The sequence below is a fragment of the Fusarium poae genome, chromosome 3 (genome assembly GCF_019609905.1).
Source record: "Fusarium poae strain DAOMC 252244 chromosome 3, whole genome shotgun sequence".
Lineage (NCBI taxonomy): Eukaryota > Fungi > Ascomycota > Sordariomycetes > Hypocreales > Nectriaceae > Fusarium > Fusarium poae.
Genome location: NC_058401.1, coordinates 7,761,573 through 7,779,025, shown reverse-complemented (window position 1 = coordinate 7,779,025; position 17,453 = coordinate 7,761,573). Strand labels below are relative to the sequence as shown.

The following is a 17,453-nucleotide window of genomic DNA, read 5'->3' as shown; positions in this document are numbered from 1 at the left end:
TCCAGTCTTGACTTTCACTGTCAAGATTCTGAGAAGACATCTGATACTGTCAATGTAGGTTCGAATGGAGCAGATTAAATGAGGTACAGACCGTGAGTTGTATTAGACATCTCACTGTGTCGAGATCAAATTTCACGAGGTAGTCTGCCTCAAAAAGAGATATTTTGCACCGATTGCAGAATAAACGCACTGCCTCGTTCTTGTCTAGGTTTAACAAGTCTTTGCAATGTTCTTTATCCAAAGTCGCTATGGCCATGCTAAAGCACGACCACATCAGCGCTCTAGTCATTGGAGGCATGTCAATAAGACACGAAGTGGCCCATGTGATCAAGTCAGTGAATACCGGGATATGTAGCAAACTCGTGACTGGCTGAACCCTCTGTAGATATATCTCCCCCAAGAGACGAATCTGGTTCGGGTCTGGGATATTTTTCATATCCGGCGTCTTTGGCATTGAGCTTTCGTCAAGCGGACAGGTAATTTCCTGTGCGCAATTAGGATCCCATGGCATCTCATTATCAGGCCACGGGCCAAGCTCCTCTATCTCCTCATCAATTTGCTTCTTCACATTATCAAACTGCTTAGGTTAGAACTTGAACTCGATGCGAATGGAAGTGCACTGAACGTTTTGAAAGGCAATGTGCCACAATTTACTAGTACCAAACTCTGGGCTATGCCCCTCACGCATCATGCACTTGACGCCATCGATACCAGTTCCACCTTGATGTTGCGTTGGAATCTCCTGAAGTCCAAGAAGAAGATTTTCAAGCCTGATGAGCCTGTCGTGGATATCGTGATGATTCCTGCGTCGCGCCTTACGCGGAGCTCGTGGGCCGGGCACACTGCAGCTCAGGTCGGACTTTGCCAATGGTCAGTACAGGGTGTTCAGTTTCGTTTGTCTTGAAACGTACTCGTATACAGGCTGTGCAAGGGCTTGCTCGATCACATTTCGTTTTCCGTTGACTACACTGGAGGCACGCCGCCGGTTTGATGTCGACGCTACCAGGCGGACATTGGAAGGTTTCCGGTTCCGCTCGATGTGTGGAGCCCATAGAGACGCAGAACCAAATTGGTTATCGTGGTTAGAAAAGGTCTAGGGTCAAAAGCTAATCTTGGCTCACAGAAAAGATAATTGTCAGGTTATTGTCAGATGTGAACTAGAAACTGTTGGTGGTGGGCTGAAGTTTCCCCGGTCCGATCACTTCTCATTGGCTGACTGAACGGAGATCAGAAATGCCCCGGACCCGCCCTGGACCCCCTTGAAAGCTGAGTCGGTCTTGGCTATATCCATTCTTTGGTCCATGGAGTGACAGCATGGATATAAATTAAATGAATGATACGGAACACTGCGTGGCTTAGATGGGCTGACATGCAAGCGCGAAGGAGCCTGTTCAGCTGAGAAGAAAGGAGGCCGCCAGGCTTCGTTTAATGACAGAGATTCCTTTTTTTCCATAAGTACATATTAATATTAATACACACACATGTACCCTCAGAAAATGTGATTTACTTTAGACTCAAACATCAGTATCAAGCCCGACATCAAGTTGCTTTTCTACCTTGGAATTACTTATCACATCACCACATCTTCTCATTCATCATGTCCACTCATAATAACACCATACCCACCTACGATAACTGCCATGAAGTCACCTCTTTCTGCAAGGTCGAGTACACTGTTTTTGGCGACTATCTCTCCAAAGGGGCCTCGGCCTTTTTTGTCATCGCCTTTTTCATCCTCCTTCTCATGCAACTCTGGTATGGTATCCGTGGTAGAATGTGGTCATTTATGATTTGGCTCGGCATCGGCACACTGTTTGAACTTCTCGGCTACATTGGGCGGTTTGCTTTCGCTAAGAATCCTTGGAACATGAACGCTTTTCTCATTCAGTTCATCACTCTGTTACTGGCCCCAACATTACTCGCGGCCGCAATTTCTATCACTTTCAAATATCTCGTTATATGGTATGGAACACAATGGTCTATGATGCGCCCAAAGCTATATCCTCTTGTTTTTGTTGGCACGGATATTATCTCTATCTTTATCCAGGTCATCGGCGGTGGTGTAATGGCCACAAGCACCACAGGCAAAGTCAACGAAACTACCAGGAAACTTGGAGAAGGTCTTGTCATTGGTGGAGTTGCATTTCAGGTTATCAACATGCTATGTTGTGCAACTCTGATGCTTATATATGCGAAGCGACGCAGGGCGAGCTTGCGAGTTGGGTTTGAGGATCTGAACCGAGTTGAATCTCCTTCAATGCCTCTTGAGAATAGCACAACAATGGCCAAGAGAACTAAAGTGTTCTGTATTATTCTAGCTGTGGCCTACACTGCTATCATCATCCGTTGCACCTACCGGTAAGTCACCCTCCTGTCACAGAGACGCCCATGCTTATATCGCGCAGCATTTTTGAATCACTGCCAGCAACAGCAGCAAAGGTCATGAGAAATGAAACCCTGTTTTATGTTTTTGATGGTGGTTTGATACTGTTAGCCACCGGACTTGTTACTATATTCCACCCGTATAGAATGTTTCCAGCCCTCGGCAAGAATGAAAAACAAGAACAACACTACGGCTTGCAATAGGTCTCATGTCTCTAGCTATAGCCTATTACCCATTATTTTCTATCCTTCATTATTATTAGATTTACATTTAGAATTTGAACTTAAATTACATAGGACATTAACCTGACACGAGTTAGTCAAGATAGAACCTTTGGCCTAGAGGTACCTTTATGGATACAATTATTTACACCTTGTAATGTCTTTTAGAAAAGGTGCGTAAGATTAAGAAAACGTCCGAAATCCCGTGGGACTTCTACGTAGCACTTCTACGTAGCACTGAATGAGGTTATAGTTGAGGAAGGATTTCAAGTTCATCAAAGTAGGTACTCACTTGTGTCTGCGCTTCTTTCGCCAAGTACAGCAGTGTTTCCTCCCTAATGTTTCTCAGGCTCACAGATTGTGAGTCACGTCATGTAAATAGACAAAAAAAGAAATAAAAGAAACATTGACACATAGGTTCGTGCCAGTGTGAATTCATGATCATGCTGGGGATCGAACCCAGAATCTTCTGATTCGTAGTCAGACGCCTTGCCATTGGGCCACACGACCTTGTGGTTTCTGCACTTGATACTAGCCTCTATCACGACGGCGGACACACCATCACACGGTTGTGCCTTGCTAGTAGTCGGACTGATAGATTTGGAAAGAAATCAAGTTGTTTGACAGTATTTCTGCAAACCGTTGTAGATCTGCAGGTAATATGCAGAGAACGGGTGATCCCGCTAACGAACCTTCACTTTTTCATGTTTGGCATCTTCCGTCTAGGTCAGATAATAATCACTGAGACATAAAAGTTTCACTCACGAAAACTTTAAGTGCCTATACTGTATAGCGTTCACGTGGTATGCGGCCGGACGAGCCTAGACTCAAGGCAAGGATGGGGGGGAGGAAGAAGGCCACAGGTAAGTGAGGTCTTCTACACTAGTAGCAGACAACACTGGGACCGCTGTGAGATGACTTCGACCTTTTCTTTCTCCGTTTAACCAATGATGCAAACAAGGAGAAGGACAGACAGCAAAGGTATCCGTATAGGCAGGTACGATCAGCTGAGGTTAACTGAAGTAACGACTATTACCCTAGACTATCCCTGGCACAAAGCCTCTTATACATGCCGCTGACAAGGAATATTGTATTTATCAGAGCGACATAGAAGATATCCACTTATATCTGTTATCGCAAAAGGAATTGTTGTCGGGCATTTTTTAGATACTGCTGGGATATGTTGGCTTTTGCCAGTGTTGTACAGTGATATCATGCTGTTACTTTCCTACCTACAAGGATTCCCCTCATTTCGAACACAATCTTTCCCAATCCCGTTAGCTGGCCAAAAGAATGATAACGCTTGCCCTGAAAGGGTCTATCCTAACCACCGTCTTATCTTGATAGATAACTTCAAGCTTATCTTAGTGCGTAAATTCGCTGAAGTAGGATCTGCTCAACTGGTTAATAGAACGAGGTGATGGGTCAAGGATCAATGATACAGCCAATACACTTGAGTAAAATATTCCCTGTCATGATTTCCAACCGTATGAGGGAATAAATCGGCAATCAGGTGAATCCTCAATTCAGTGGCTGGGTTTCTAGTTAGGTAATAAGAACTGCCAGGTCACATTGGCCAGATTTCGGCAAGGTTGGGAAATGCCTATCAACATACTGCATCTAGACTAATAGATTTACCATGTTTTCTATAAGTCTTTGGGTTTCTCGGTACAGATGCCTTGTTTGTTTCGATTTACTCCTTTCAATACTGCCACTCAAATTCTACCATGCGATTTGTTTCGTCGCTGATCCTGGCCGTTTCGGTCGCGGCACAGGTTCTCCGACCTCAAGGAATGTCCTTAAGTTTAGACGGGATTGACTATTTTATGTCACCTATAGCACAGGAGAAAATCCACTCTGATGCCATTCACACTGTCAAGAGTTCAAATGCTTTTTCATTTGTTCCCCTCACAGTAGTAAGCAGCAAGGTCGAGCTCAATGATCTACGCAACCTGTTTTCGGACTGGAGACAAAAAGACGACGTTTGGCGACCTGGTTTCCTACAAGCAGTTCTCCTTACAAACACTCCCAACTGCAAAGCAAAGGACACAAGCTTTCATAGTGGTATCCAGTCCACTGTGTCATGCTTGGAATCAGCTCGCCATGTTCCCTCGGGGCCTTATTTCTTGAACACAAATAGTGGAGAACTCCACCGAGCGTACCGACTCTATGATGACTTCTCTGGAACTTTCATGGAGTCTCTTCTCCAACTACCAGACGGAACCTTTCAGACTCTTTCGTCACATGCCCGAAGCAGCAGTTCCCTAACTATCGGGGTTCCATCACGCCTGTACTTTACTCGCACAAAGAACAAGCCTTTGGCGGGTATTCGCGTTGGAGTCAAGGATCTATACGACCTTGCCAGCGTTAAAAGTTCTCGAGGAAACCGTGCCTGGTATAACCTCTACCCTGCCGCGAACAAGACAGCGCTAGCCATCCAGAACCTAATTGATGCTGGTGCAGTCATTGTCGGGACACAGAAGCTTTCCCAATTTGCCAATGGTGAGAGTCCGACGGCGGATTGGGTCGATTACCATGCGCCTTTCAACCCCCGCGGAGACGGCTATCAGAACCCATCTTCATCCTCATCGGGTGCAGGAGCCTCAGTGGCATCTTACGAATGGCTAGACCTCGCAGTTGGAAGTGACACTGGAGGTTCTATCCGTGGACCTGCTGGCAATACTGGGGTGTTTGGCAACAGGCCAACGCACGGTCTTGTGTCTCTGGAAAATGTTATGCCTCTTTCACCAACCATGGATACCGCAGGGTTTCTGACTCGCGATCCATACATCTGGGGAGCAGCTCAAGCCGCGATGTATGGGGCCAACTACACCACCTATACTGAGAAAGATATGACATACCCGAAGACCATTTACGCTCTCAATTTCCCTGCCAATAACACTCCCAATGGCGCCATTTTGCACCGGTTCGCTAACGATCTGGCTGACTACCTCGATACACATGTTACCGAGTATGATATTGATAAGCACTGGGCTCATACAGGACCAAACGCTGTCCGAGATTTGCCTTTGACTGATTTCTTGAACTTGACATATCCCGCCCTGATCACCAAAGAGCAGATTTCTCTAGTCAAGCGGCCATTCTTCAAAGACTACGCTGGTAAGTTGAATCCAAAATCATTATTGTACTCGATTTAATCATTTTAGCTGCTCATGACGGTCGTACGCCATATATCAACCCTTCTCCCAGCGTTCGCTGGGCATGGGGCGAAAGTCAACCAGACTCAATCCTCGATGATGCCAAGAAGAACAAGACCCTTTTCATGGATTGGTTTAATGAAAACGTTCTACCCAAAGACAAGGACCCCAAGAAATGTTCTTCTGCCATCCTTCTCAACCCTGATAGCACTGGAAGCTTTGGACAACGAGACATCTATCGTGATCCTCCTAAAGTGCCGTTTGGATGGGGTCTGAGCAAGATGTCCATCTTTAGTGAAGCACCAGACAGTGTCTACCCTCTTGGAGAAGTACCATCTTTCAGCGAGATAACCAATCATAATGAAAGTCTGCCGGTCACTGTTGACATCATGGTCGCGCGAGGATGCGATGGTCTTATTCCCAGGCTTGCTCAGGATCTTGTCAAGATTGGCGTCCTTCAAATTCCCAAGGCGGGTAGAAGCATGACTGGAGGAGAAGTCTTGTTTTAGGTGCTGATCTATGTTTGGATGTCATATAGTCTTGGATCAGGAATCTCCAGATATTGATATGTAAAGTGGCTTTATTGTCTAGAGCTCGACGCGCTATTATTCTGACTTGTTATTCTTTGTACGCTTAGATATCTGTTGATCATTACCAACTATCGTTATCTAAGCGCAAAATTAAATTAGATAACCGTTTTTACCTTGGAAATCACAAAATCCTTCACAATTACTAGCCGGATTCAGTAACATCTCACCGAGCTTAGACTGATAGACAGGCTTATTAAGCCATAAGCACTACGCCTTGGATCTATTACGTTGCCATGAATATTTAAGGCGCAGTACCTGCCTTTATTTCTCAGAAAGGTCCCAACTCATCTACCTTGGCTTATCACTTCCGCGGCCCTTCTTGTCAATACCATAAATCGTCATGTCGTCAGAACGCCGTTGGGACCAACGCCGCTTTCGCCTTGAGGAGTCGACAACTCTCAATGATGGCACGCGTACAATTTTCATCGAAACCATGACTCCGGGCACAACTGTCCCACCTCACTTCCATACCCGATTCTCAGAAACTTTTGATCTCATGGAGGGATCCATCTCTGTTTATAAAAGCACTCAACCCGATCTCGAGGTTCTAGAGTCTTCTGCCGAGCCCCTCGAGATTGGAAAGCCACAGACCGTCCAGCCCAATTTATACCACAAGTACTTGGTCAGCGACGATGCAGGTGCCGTCTTACGAGTCATTCTTGAGCCAGGTGATGCAGAGTTTGAGAGGCTTCTGAAAATCATGAACGGTTTGGATGCGGATGGCAAGTTGAAGCAGATGGGCGATAGCCTAGTGCTTATGGCTGTTGTTATGGAGCTTAGTGATGCCCACCTTATTGGTCCAGCTAAAGCTATGCTGGAAGGTGTGAGGAAGGAGAAGAAGGATGAGATTGCAGCTTTGCGAGCTGAGTTATTTAAGGCTTATGACACGGAGGAAGCTTTGCAGGGGCTACTACACGGGTAGTAGTTCTTTGGGACTTCACATCAACTGTATCAACTCATGGAATTAGGTAGCGCATATAGTTATCGCTAGCGATAATCTGTTTTTGTGGCTGGTTAGTTAGCTTTTAAAATGTGATAACTATCTTCTATTATTTAAGACTTTAATTAATATAAGAATTCTCCGGGGGGGTTATACGCGCTACCCAATTTCATAAATTAATACAGTATATAATCAATTGACAACACAATACAATTTTATATTGTCTTCGGGATATATTTCTATTATATAGTATACGATCGTTTAGCCACAGGGGAGTGATAGGTCTGATAAGACACCTGAAATGAGTTATTGTATTGTCTTCGGCATTTGAAAATTAATAAAAGCTTTCCCTAGGAAGCTGCTAGCATCACGGGTCAGGGCCAGATGACAATTTAAGACATTGACCATTGACTGGCTGTCGAAGGTATGCATAGAGTGTCAGAATTCAATGTACGTACTATGTTAGTACTGCCAATTAAGTCGACAGCCTAATAATCTTGTCACCTGGACATGTTTAAAAACTTCCCTCTTCCTCTGTGGTAGTTTTCGCACTCTTGATCATGATGTATATCACTTGGTGAGTAAATCAAGTCTTTCACTTCCATTTGCATACCTCGACAAGGTCACTGTATAGTTTCTAAATATTATACCTTATAGCTAGCTATAGAGTAAGTAAATTGTGCATTTCTTTGAAAATGTGACTAATACAGATGCAACTTGATTGAGTGTTGCCCCACTATTATCTGTGCGCGTACCTATACATAGGTATGCAAAGAGCGGGGGACCCCGCTAGTGAAAATACCCGATATCTTATCTCTGTCTGTCTCTTGTGTAATACTTCTCCTCTTCAAACTCACAGTATTTACAAACAATGGATAAACCGACAACAACGACTCCAACTACATACGCTGTATCGCGCTCTCGTGGCAAACAACTGGGCGAGTCTGCTCTCAAGGTTAGAATGAGAGAGAGGAGAAAGGCTAAAGGGCAAGCAAGGTCCTCTGATGAATCTGAACCAGAAGACGAGATGGAGCCAGGTTAGTTCACATTCATTCATGGTTATAGCTGTTATCCTCAACTGACCTAATAGGCTCTGTTATTCTGCATCAGCTATTCAATCGTAAAGTCATCTTGCAGGCCGATAAGACTGTCGTCAAGGCAGGGAAACGCATACCCTCAGGCGAGGCAGAAGCCTTGAAAGTCGCCGTCAATGCCGGTATTCCAGCTCCATCCGTCCGTGACACGTGTACAACATCTGATGGTGAGGTCCGTATCACTATGGATTATATTCAAGGGGAAACTCTGGAAAAATTGTGGCCCAACATGTCTGTTGAAGAGAAGAAGGACATTGCCCAGCAAATCAGACAAATCGTTGAAAAGATGCGATCTATCACACCCCCCACCGACTTTATTGGCGCCTGTGACGGGACGGAAATTCGGGACACGAGGATACACTTTACTTATCATTCTCCGCCTTGTCGTAATGAGAAAGATTTCAACGAGTTTTTGCTTTCAGCTCTTTACGAACCAACGCCCCCGCTTTTGCGCGAAGCGTTTTCGCGGCGGCTACGAACTGACCATCGAGTTGTTTTCTCACACTGCGACTTGGCACCCAGAAACATTCTGGTCGAAGATGGAAAGATCCAAGGCCTAGTGGATTGGGAAGACGCTGGGTGGTATCCGGAGTACTGGGAGTACGTCAAGTTCTTCCAACGTAATTTTGATAAGGACTTCAGACGATATGCTGTGGACATCTTTCCTGAAGTATACCATGATGAGCTGGTCGATTACACTGCGATATCTCATTGGCAGAACTCCTAGCTAGTATATGTACAGTCTTGATAAAGCCCGTCTGTTTCATTCGAACATCTGCATCACCATGCCTGAGTGCGAAAATATTTCATTATGCTAGATCTTCATCCGCTGCTTCCATTGTTGCATCAATCATCCCGTTCACTCCTGCATCATACTGCTCTTCAGTCAAGCAACCTTGATGACGGAGCGACAGCAAGGCCATCTGAACCCACTGCTGGCAATTGAACTCATAGTCGTCGTTACCCACAGTGACAGATCTCATATGTTGCTCAACCTCAGAAGATGTCAGAGGATGTTGAATTTTCCCGACCATGACTTTTTTGGCAAAGGTTGCAGAAGTCGTAGGGTCCCAATTCTTGCGCATTTCAAACAGGAACTCCGAGGGTTTGCCTTTGACATGGAAGAAGTAGTGTGGGCTACTATCTTCAGGGACAAACCAGAGTCCAGTATGCCTATACTTTGAGAAGTCTATAGGGTTACCCTTGTGTACAGCCACATAGACTGTATACCTGGTTGCGCCAGACATGACTGTTCAGTAACAATTGAAGTGCTGAAGTAGGTAGTTTACGATTCTGAATTATTATATTAGGAACGCCAGTTATAAGATTAAGGATTAACAATTACTCACAGAGCTATACAAGCTTATCTCAATCTTGACAGGATTAAATAAGAAAAAGTAAATGCATTCTCCTGTATATACAGAGTAGACTAAGCAGAGGTATTTATCCCTGGGTTCTCTTGTTAAGTAGACAACTATTCCTAATATGAAAGCTATTCTTAGAAATGCTTGCAACCTCTTGCAGGATTCTACGAAGCGCGCAGTTTCCATGTTGGCGGTTATTTTTGTGATATCACACTATGTGGGACCAATAAGTGCGCTATAGGTAACCCCACTGTGGAATATCTGGAGTCCTCGTGAAATCCCCTCTAGGCAGTATCTTCAGAATTATCTAGAGCCGAGGTCATAGTGCCAGTTGTAAAAATTAATATATCATCGATGAAGCTATAATTGTTCATTGATAAAGAAAAAAATCATTGTTGAAAGGGCGTAACAATCCGTAGGAGATGTTAAAAAGAAAGCTGATGAGACTGGGACTCGAACCCAGGAGGATTGCTCCACCAGGAAATTACTGTTAAGGTTAACCTTAACCTGGCGCCATAACCAACTCGGCCATCTCACCGATGATTTAGTGTTTTCGAAATCCAGCAACTACTTAATATTCGGCAGTTCATTCTACAGTGGGTTCTTGTGTTTAGTCCACTTTCGATACCAGCTTGAAATATCACCTGGAGTATGAGGAAGTTGGGTTAATAACTGATGATTTGTTGCAAAGAATTGGGCCAACTATGCATCTGGTCAGGTTGAATCCATTCATCTATCTTGAAAGATAACTATTATAAGTAGCCAAGCCAACGTATACCCCGCTAACTTGATGCATTGCATTATCAGTGACAAGATGCAACGGATACCGAATATTCTTAATGTAATTATGCAGCGTGATAATGTGCGGGGTATTTCAGACCCGTGGTGATCAAGATCTTGCTCTCAATAGCTTCATCTCACAATAACGACAAGATCTCAGGAACTAGTATGGAGAGTCCAGACCCCAATACCGACAAAGTCATCGAGATTGATCCAGATGGCGATATTATTCTTCTCGTTGGGCCGGAGAAGACAAAACTCCGTGTCCGTTCCATATTATTGATGGCTGCATCGAAACCCTTCTCCGCCATGTTGGGGCCACAGTGGAAGGAAGGCCATGATATGCTCGAACAACACGGGCAATTTGAGTTACCGCTGCCTGAAGACAACGCTGCTGCACTGGAAATTATCTGTTATGTTATACACTATCAGAATGACAAACTACCCCAAACACTTGCCGCCGACGACATCCTTGCAATCGCTATGACTGCAGACAAGTATGATTTTGTCAATGCCCTAAGGTTTGCAAGCGAATCCTGGTTTCGAACTTTTCGAGATGAACCCGAGAGTCTGGTTCTTTTGACTGCCTCGGCATACATCTTTCGCAATGCGCAAGCATTCAGTGAGATTACTAGAGCCCTAGTACTCAACTATGGTGGTTCTTATCTTAATCTCCGCACCGACGAAGTTGAATCTGTTATGCCATGGAGGGTATTCTGTCAGTACCTCGAAACTTCTTTGTCATATATAACCGGCTAACGGATGAACAGTCTTGCTAGAAGAACAGAGAGGGTTTGCAAGAATGAAATTATCACATATTCTCGTCTCAGGAGGTGGGGCCGAATCGTGTTTCAACGAGTGTGACTGGACAAGCAAATATGCGCATGCATATAGGAGGGCTTTGCAGTCAGAATTCCTTTTGCCTGGAGACTTACAAAGTCACTCCATCTCCAGAGCATTGGAGAAATCGGAGATGATGACAGATCCAGTTATTGAGGAACGAAGTGGTCGGTGCAAGTTCGGGTACAACCATGAGCCCCCGGCATACAGGGAAGACCGCCGTCGGGATCTGGACAATCTCATCAAGAAACTTGGACTTTGCCTACACTGTACTAGCCTAGAAAGAGCGGATGCTAGTTGTAACCATCCCTCCCATATGCGTTAAAATCATGTAATAAAAGTCTGTGTCTAAATCGTATTAGCTGAGGCTGTTATCCTACTTCATTTCTCCCCTCCCCATTGCTGTGAGCCCTCAGTCACTACTCTATTAACCCCTGTCGGGTAAAGACATTTAATTCAGAATAAGCTCTGTATACTCGATGTCCTTTACTTCTTACTGCTAGTCAGAGTCATTCCGCTGATTGATCAGCCACCCTCGAACCCTTGACGCGATTGTCGCGTTATGACGTTCCCTAAGCCGTGTTCTGTTGCCGAAACGGCTCCGTCCCGTTCATTGAAGTGTCTCAGTTAGCGACACTAGCCCTACTTCGCTTTTACTCAGATTTATAAGCAAAAAAAGCAAAACTACTCAATAGGCTTGTCTCAAATGCACTTGTAGCCTTGTAGATTCTTGTGGCCACTTGTTATATGCTGGAATGGTATGGACGTGCCTCGTCGTGATGGCTTGGACTGTTCCCGTCCCTAGTAGGTCGATCATTACAGAATGGCAGCTAGACTACGGCTAAAATAAGCGACTTGGTAATTTCCCAGACTTTTAATTCGTGAAGAATCTGTTCCTGGCGCTGGAGAATCTGCAACATTCCGTTTTCGGGTTACTAGCCAGCGCCACAATACCCAGCATCACATTCCAGATAACTGGCTATCTCAGTCATCACACTAAGACCAAGCTATTCCCGTGTCCCCTGAGATCCCATATTCTTGGCTTTCTTATTGTCACGGTTGCCATAGAATATGCCTGCAACATGCGGTCTTTGACATTTGCTGCCACTCTCGTTGTAGCAATTCTGGGCATACACATAGCGGTAGCTCAGAAAGTCGAGGCGTTGCCAGCATGTGGAGTAAGTCGTCTTCCATCACGGAGGTAAATACCAAGTCAACTAATAAGATAACTCAGGGGAAATGCTTACTCGACATCATTTCCATGTCGCAGTTTTCGCACCAGTCCAAACAGGAGTTGTGCGATAATACCGAATTCATCAAGGCAATAGGTGCCTGCCTGAGAGAGAACTGCAACACTGCAGAGACGCAAGGTAGAGAAACTCATGGCGACTTTAGAAGACCGACGCGCTGACCGTGGCAGTGGTTTTGGATGCTGCGGCTAAAAAGTGTGATGTACCTGCTCAAAACAGCAGCCTAACACTGCGTCTTTCGAGTCTGGTGATATTTGGTGCTGCGTTGGGCGCATTTATTCTCAGAATAATATCCAAGTGCCTGTACAAATCCGAATGGGGCGCCGACGACACATTCATGTCACTTGCTGCAGTAAGTCTCACTTGAATCGCAGCTGTTGCTCTTGACATGTGAAAAGAAGTAGTATGCTGACCGAGGGAATAGTTCCTTATTCTCCCCCTTGTTGTTCTTCTCCAATTGAGTAAGTTCTTATCCGAACTACACATCTGGACAGAATAATGTACTGATCTATTTAGTGGTTTCGAATGGACTTGGCCATGATCTACGTACAATTAAGAATGAGAAACTTGTCTTTTGCTTCAAAGTGAGTCATCATACTCTACACAGCTGGCCACGTTAATAATCTTCTAGATGTTCTTTTTTCAACAAATAACATATTTCATCGTCCTCGGATTAGTGAAGGCTTCGATTTTGGCTTTCTACCTTCGGATCTTCCCAGACCACAAGTTCCGAATCGTGGTCTGGTGTACTCAATTCGTCAATCTTACTTCAGCTGTTTTATATGTCGTTTTATTACTTCTTCAGAAGAACCCAATTTCGTTGAACTGGACGGGAGCAACTGATTCATACCCACATGGCAATGTGTTGAGCGACAAGCTCTTGTACCTGACTCATGGCATTCTGAGTATGGCACTGGACATTTGGATGGTGATATTACCTCTTACCCAGCTATACCACCTGGGACTCAAGCTGCGGAAGAAAATCGGGGTGATGTCTATGTTTAGCTGCGGGATCTTGTGAGTATCGTTAGACCTTCCTTGTCTTCATTAAAGGGACGTGGGCAAAGGCTGATTTCAATCTCAGAATCATCGGAACCAGCGGAACCAGATTTTACTATCTGGTAAAGTACCAAGTAGCGAGAGACGCTGAAGGTAATTGCTTACCGAAATAATCTACCTTTGTAGCCAGCACTGACCAGCATTAACAGAAGCTGTAAAAGCAGTTATGTGGGCTTACATCGAGTTGTGCATAGGTGTTGTGGTGGGCTGTATGCCTAATATTCGGCAATTGACGCGAAGAGCCCACACGTTTATAACATCACGAAGGGGCCACAGCAATACGGATCCAGAGCAGACCAGCGGTATCTTCAGGACACGGTCGCTGGAGTATGTATCTAACGATATGACCGCCGTTGGATCAGAAAAGGAAGCAGGTGTTATAGGTAGTAGTTGCAAGTGAGCGAAAAAGAGGCGTTGAGCAGGAATACTAGGAGTAAAAGACACTGGACATGTGGTGCCCTAAATTGATTAGGGGCCAGTTATCTATTAATTTAATATCCTTTGTCTGACTGGTAACATTTACTGCCGTACGTCTCTGCCACTCTAGCTTATCCGACGCTTCCATACGAGTCCTCCGCGGTGGCGACCGCATCACGTAGGGAAACAGCGTCACGGGATAGATACTGTAAATCTAGACTAGCAAATTCGAGCTTTTGCGTATATTACTTCTTAACGGATTTCCACTTGGTGGATAAACTTCCCACAATTGCTATCGAAGCCAGTCCTGTGATAAAGTACCACGTCTGGCTTAGGCTCTTATTAACAGCAATAAGTACTACCCTCGTGTCTGAAGCCTGTACACTTGCTACCATCTCAGTGAGTCCACTGTTGCTGATGTTCCGTTGACTCAAGTTCGGTGCGAGGCCTTTCAAGTTGGTCGTCAGTTGGTTCGTAAAAAGCACTTGTGCAATGGGAACTGTTACAGCAGGGCCAAAGGATTGTGCGAACAACATGATGGACAACCCAAGTGGAACATCCTCAGCAGGTAAAACAGTCTGCACAGCTGTTTGGGGACCGATGAAGCCTATTCCATAGGCCAGTCCTGACAATGCCGTATAAGAAACAAGACGTTCCAAACTTGTGTCGATTTCGAAAGTTGTGATGAGTCCAATTGCTATCGGCATGATTACTGAAGCCAGGATCATGAATGGGGTGTAGTATCCAAATACGCTCGTGCCAGCTCCATGGATCAGTGATCCTATCGTTGCTGCAATGATGATAGGAAGTATCATGTAGCCACTCTTCACAGGTGTATATCCACGCACAAGCTGATAGTACGTAGGGAGGTAGTACTCAAGTACAACGCCGGTACTGTTAATGCAAAACATGAAGATAAAACCAGCTATTACACTGCGATGCTTCATCAAACGAGGAGGGAGGGCAGCAATCTCGCGTTTGCGGGTTTGATTGAGGACAAATGCAATCGAGAGAACTGCGAAAGAAGCCAGTGGACCAATAACCTCACCACTCTTCCATGAGTACTTCGTGCCAGACCAGGAAAAGGCGAGGAAGAGGCTCGTGAGTGCTGGAAGAAGTAGGAAGTTACTCGTCGGATCAAGCTGGGCTACCTTTTCTTTGAGGGTCAACCGAGCAATCTCAATGGGCTTCTGGATATCTGGCAAGCAGAGCATAGAGGCCAAAAACGCGATCAGTCCAATTGGTGCGTTGATATAAAAACACCAGCGCCAACTCAGCGTCTGAAGAGCACCACCAAGAAGTGGAGCGGCAATTGTCGCGAGACCTTCAGCCGCGCCCATGATACCTAGAAACATGGGTCTTTGGCGTAAAGGTGTTGACTGTACCACAATGACAAAACAACCAGCGAACAAACCTGCAGCACCAAGGCCAGAAACTGCTCTACCCACAACAAGCATAGTCGACGTGGTAGCAGAACCAGACAGTATAGATCCCGCTAAAGATATTGCATTGGCGAGGAGGAATACTCGCTTGACAGAAAAGAGCTTGTATGCTTTTCCAAAGATAAATTGGAATGCGCAGACACAAAGTCTAAAGGCGGATGAATACCATCCGACGTGAGCTACCGTGTGGAAATGGTCTGTTATGCTCGGGACTGCAGTTGCGACTATGTTCATATCTATGCTGCTCAAGATTAGAACAGCAGTTACAGATAGCATTATGAGCCATAGTTTGATTCCCTCTGGGTATTCGATCTCGGGCTCGTTGATGACTAGCGTGGGTTCTGTTTCATCTCTATGGGGGCTAGCAAGATCGGAGTTCCGTTGTCTTGAAATTATATCAAGGTCAGCAAGTTCTGTCATTTTTATAAGGGCGTGCAAACATCAAGTCTGTAAAGGAAGAGGGGTACATATTTCAACAATCCTTCAGCGATGAAGTGATCAGCAACTGTCACGTGAGACAAATTGATGTAGGATTTGTAATCTCAAATGGTGTCGCGTAAGATCTCATCTCAACAGTGATACAACGTACCTACCTCTGCACGCAACACCTTCATATCAGAGGCTCAATAACAGGACTCAAATCAATTCAATAATACCAGCTTCAATGTTTATTGTCAATTCTCACTCTTGAGTTGGATTTGCCTCTACTGTTCCCAGCCAATACTCATCCTGATCAGGATGATCAGTCCATTCATGCTCTTCGTCTTCAACATAGAGCCTCACTATTCTCCCATCCGGATCCTCACACGCCATAACCCATCCTTTAATCCCGACCAGTATCTTACTTCTCGAGACGCCATGCGCATCTAACCAGACTCCCCATTCCTCTAGGTCCGCACGAGTGCCGACGCCCCACGTAATCGGGTCCCAGCCCTTCTGGGCGCTTGCTTGTGCTGGGACATGTCGTAGCTCGACGATAAGCTTGGTTGGTTTGTGCTCCAGCATGATGGCAAATAGCTTGTGGTCTGGAGTGTAGTGATTGTATTTGAGGACTCGGTCCAAGTGGAAGAGTGTCTCGTAGAATTGTCCAGTTTTGATTATATCGTGGCACGGCAGTTTGAGATGATTGATACCCGTGAAAGACTTGGGTTTTGTGGCGTTGGGAGTTTCCTTGTCAGGCGCTGATAATTGAGACATTGCGACAATGTAATATTGATGATGAATTCCAGATGATAGAATAGCGGCGACTTTTGCGAGACTGCTGCCAGTAATTTATAATTTCCATAGTACTGTGGTATCCGAGAATCCGGCCTCGACATGGTTTCTTCTCAGAGAGTGGTGCCTCTTATCAAGCCGCTGACGATGGTCATTGCCGCCCTTTCCACATTGCGCCCGTTCGAGGGACACTATCCAACCCGAGAGGGCCGAGTCAAGTGCGCATTACAACGCGCCTCATATCACATTTACATAACACCATGGCATCATATGAGCTTCAAATTCGTGTGATGTGCTTTACCTCACAGCGGACAGATAATTTGAAGGACATTTGTTGAAAGCTGATAACACTACTGCGCGTAGCCGTGTGGGAACATTGGCTAAGTGTCGAGCATAAACTTCAGGTGATGTCTTCATAATTGACATCAAACAAAACTCGACAAAAACAAGACTTCTCTCCTAATATTCATTGCTTCGTTGAAACTCATGACGAGGTATCAAGCAAAGTCTTTGTTGAAGACAAATCTTGACCTGTTACCCTAGACATCCACTTATTCGCCAAATCTGTCTGACCTTGACTAGAAGCGATCTCAAACGGAGACACGGGCTATATTCCACCCCGACACTCCGCTTGTAGTGGGTGCGTCTTCCGTACAACCCAATCAAAGAAGATTTCGTCTTGTATAGCGGGCCGTCACGA

The 17,453-nt window shown here is 45.2% G+C and overlaps 7 protein-coding genes and 1 non-coding gene across 8 annotated transcripts; 5 read left to right on the top strand and 3 right to left on the bottom strand.

Moving 5' to 3' along the window:
- Positions 1-586: 586 nt before the first annotated feature.
- FPOAC1_010029 (uncharacterized protein) lies at positions 587-1,052 on the bottom strand (the record flags this gene model as incomplete). The annotated part of the gene is made up of 2 exons (XM_044854430.1): positions 587-859; positions 912-1,052. 2 exons carry the CDS (start codon positions 1,050-1,052, stop codon positions 587-589), a joined length of 414 nt encoding a protein of 137 aa, XP_044707100.1.
- Positions 1,053-1,597: 545 nt separating this feature from the next.
- On the top strand, positions 1,598-2,586 carry FPOAC1_010028 (uncharacterized protein; the record flags this gene model as incomplete). Its single annotated transcript, XM_044854429.1, has 2 exons — positions 1,598-2,358; positions 2,406-2,586. The coding sequence occupies 2 exons, from the start codon at positions 1,598-1,600 to the stop codon at positions 2,584-2,586; spliced, it is 942 nt and encodes a 313-aa protein (XP_044707099.1).
- A 456-nt stretch (positions 2,587-3,042) lies between these two features.
- Positions 3,043-3,114, bottom strand: FPOAC1_010027. Its single transcript has one exon. It is a non-coding gene; the product is annotated as a tRNA-Arg (tRNA).
- Positions 3,115-4,331: 1,217 nt separating this feature from the next.
- On the top strand, positions 4,332-6,271 carry FPOAC1_010026 (uncharacterized protein; the record flags this gene model as incomplete). The annotated part of the gene is made up of 2 exons (XM_044854428.1): positions 4,332-5,724; positions 5,772-6,271. 2 exons carry the CDS (start codon positions 4,332-4,334, stop codon positions 6,269-6,271), a joined length of 1,893 nt encoding a protein of 630 aa, XP_044707098.1.
- A 421-nt stretch (positions 6,272-6,692) lies between these two features.
- FPOAC1_010025 (uncharacterized protein) lies at positions 6,693-7,274 on the top strand (the record flags this gene model as incomplete). The annotated part of the gene is made up of 1 exon (XM_044854427.1): positions 6,693-7,274. One exon carries the CDS (start codon positions 6,693-6,695, stop codon positions 7,272-7,274), a length of 582 nt encoding a protein of 193 aa, XP_044707097.1.
- Positions 7,275-8,163: 889 nt separating this feature from the next.
- FPOAC1_010024 (uncharacterized protein) lies at positions 8,164-11,695 on the top strand (the record flags this gene model as incomplete). The annotated part of the gene is made up of 4 exons (XM_044854426.1): positions 8,164-8,329; positions 8,383-9,056; positions 10,684-11,248; positions 11,301-11,695. 4 exons carry the CDS (start codon positions 8,164-8,166, stop codon positions 11,693-11,695), a joined length of 1,800 nt encoding a protein of 599 aa, XP_044707096.1.
- Positions 11,696-12,452: 757 nt separating this feature from the next.
- FPOAC1_010023 (uncharacterized protein) lies at positions 12,453-14,079 on the top strand (the record flags this gene model as incomplete). The annotated part of the gene is made up of 8 exons (XM_044854425.1): positions 12,453-12,548; positions 12,605-12,740; positions 12,791-12,972; positions 13,045-13,081; positions 13,137-13,204; positions 13,252-13,637; positions 13,705-13,772; positions 13,829-14,079. The coding sequence occupies 8 exons, from the start codon at positions 12,453-12,455 to the stop codon at positions 14,077-14,079; spliced, it is 1,224 nt and encodes a 407-aa protein (XP_044707095.1).
- Positions 14,080-14,341: 262 nt separating this feature from the next.
- Positions 14,342-16,735, bottom strand: FPOAC1_010022 (uncharacterized protein; the record flags this gene model as incomplete). Its single annotated transcript, XM_044854424.1, has 2 exons — positions 14,342-15,879; positions 16,384-16,735. The coding sequence occupies 2 exons, from the start codon at positions 16,733-16,735 to the stop codon at positions 14,342-14,344; spliced, it is 1,890 nt and encodes a 629-aa protein (XP_044707094.1).
- Positions 16,736-17,453: the final 718 nt, after the last annotated feature.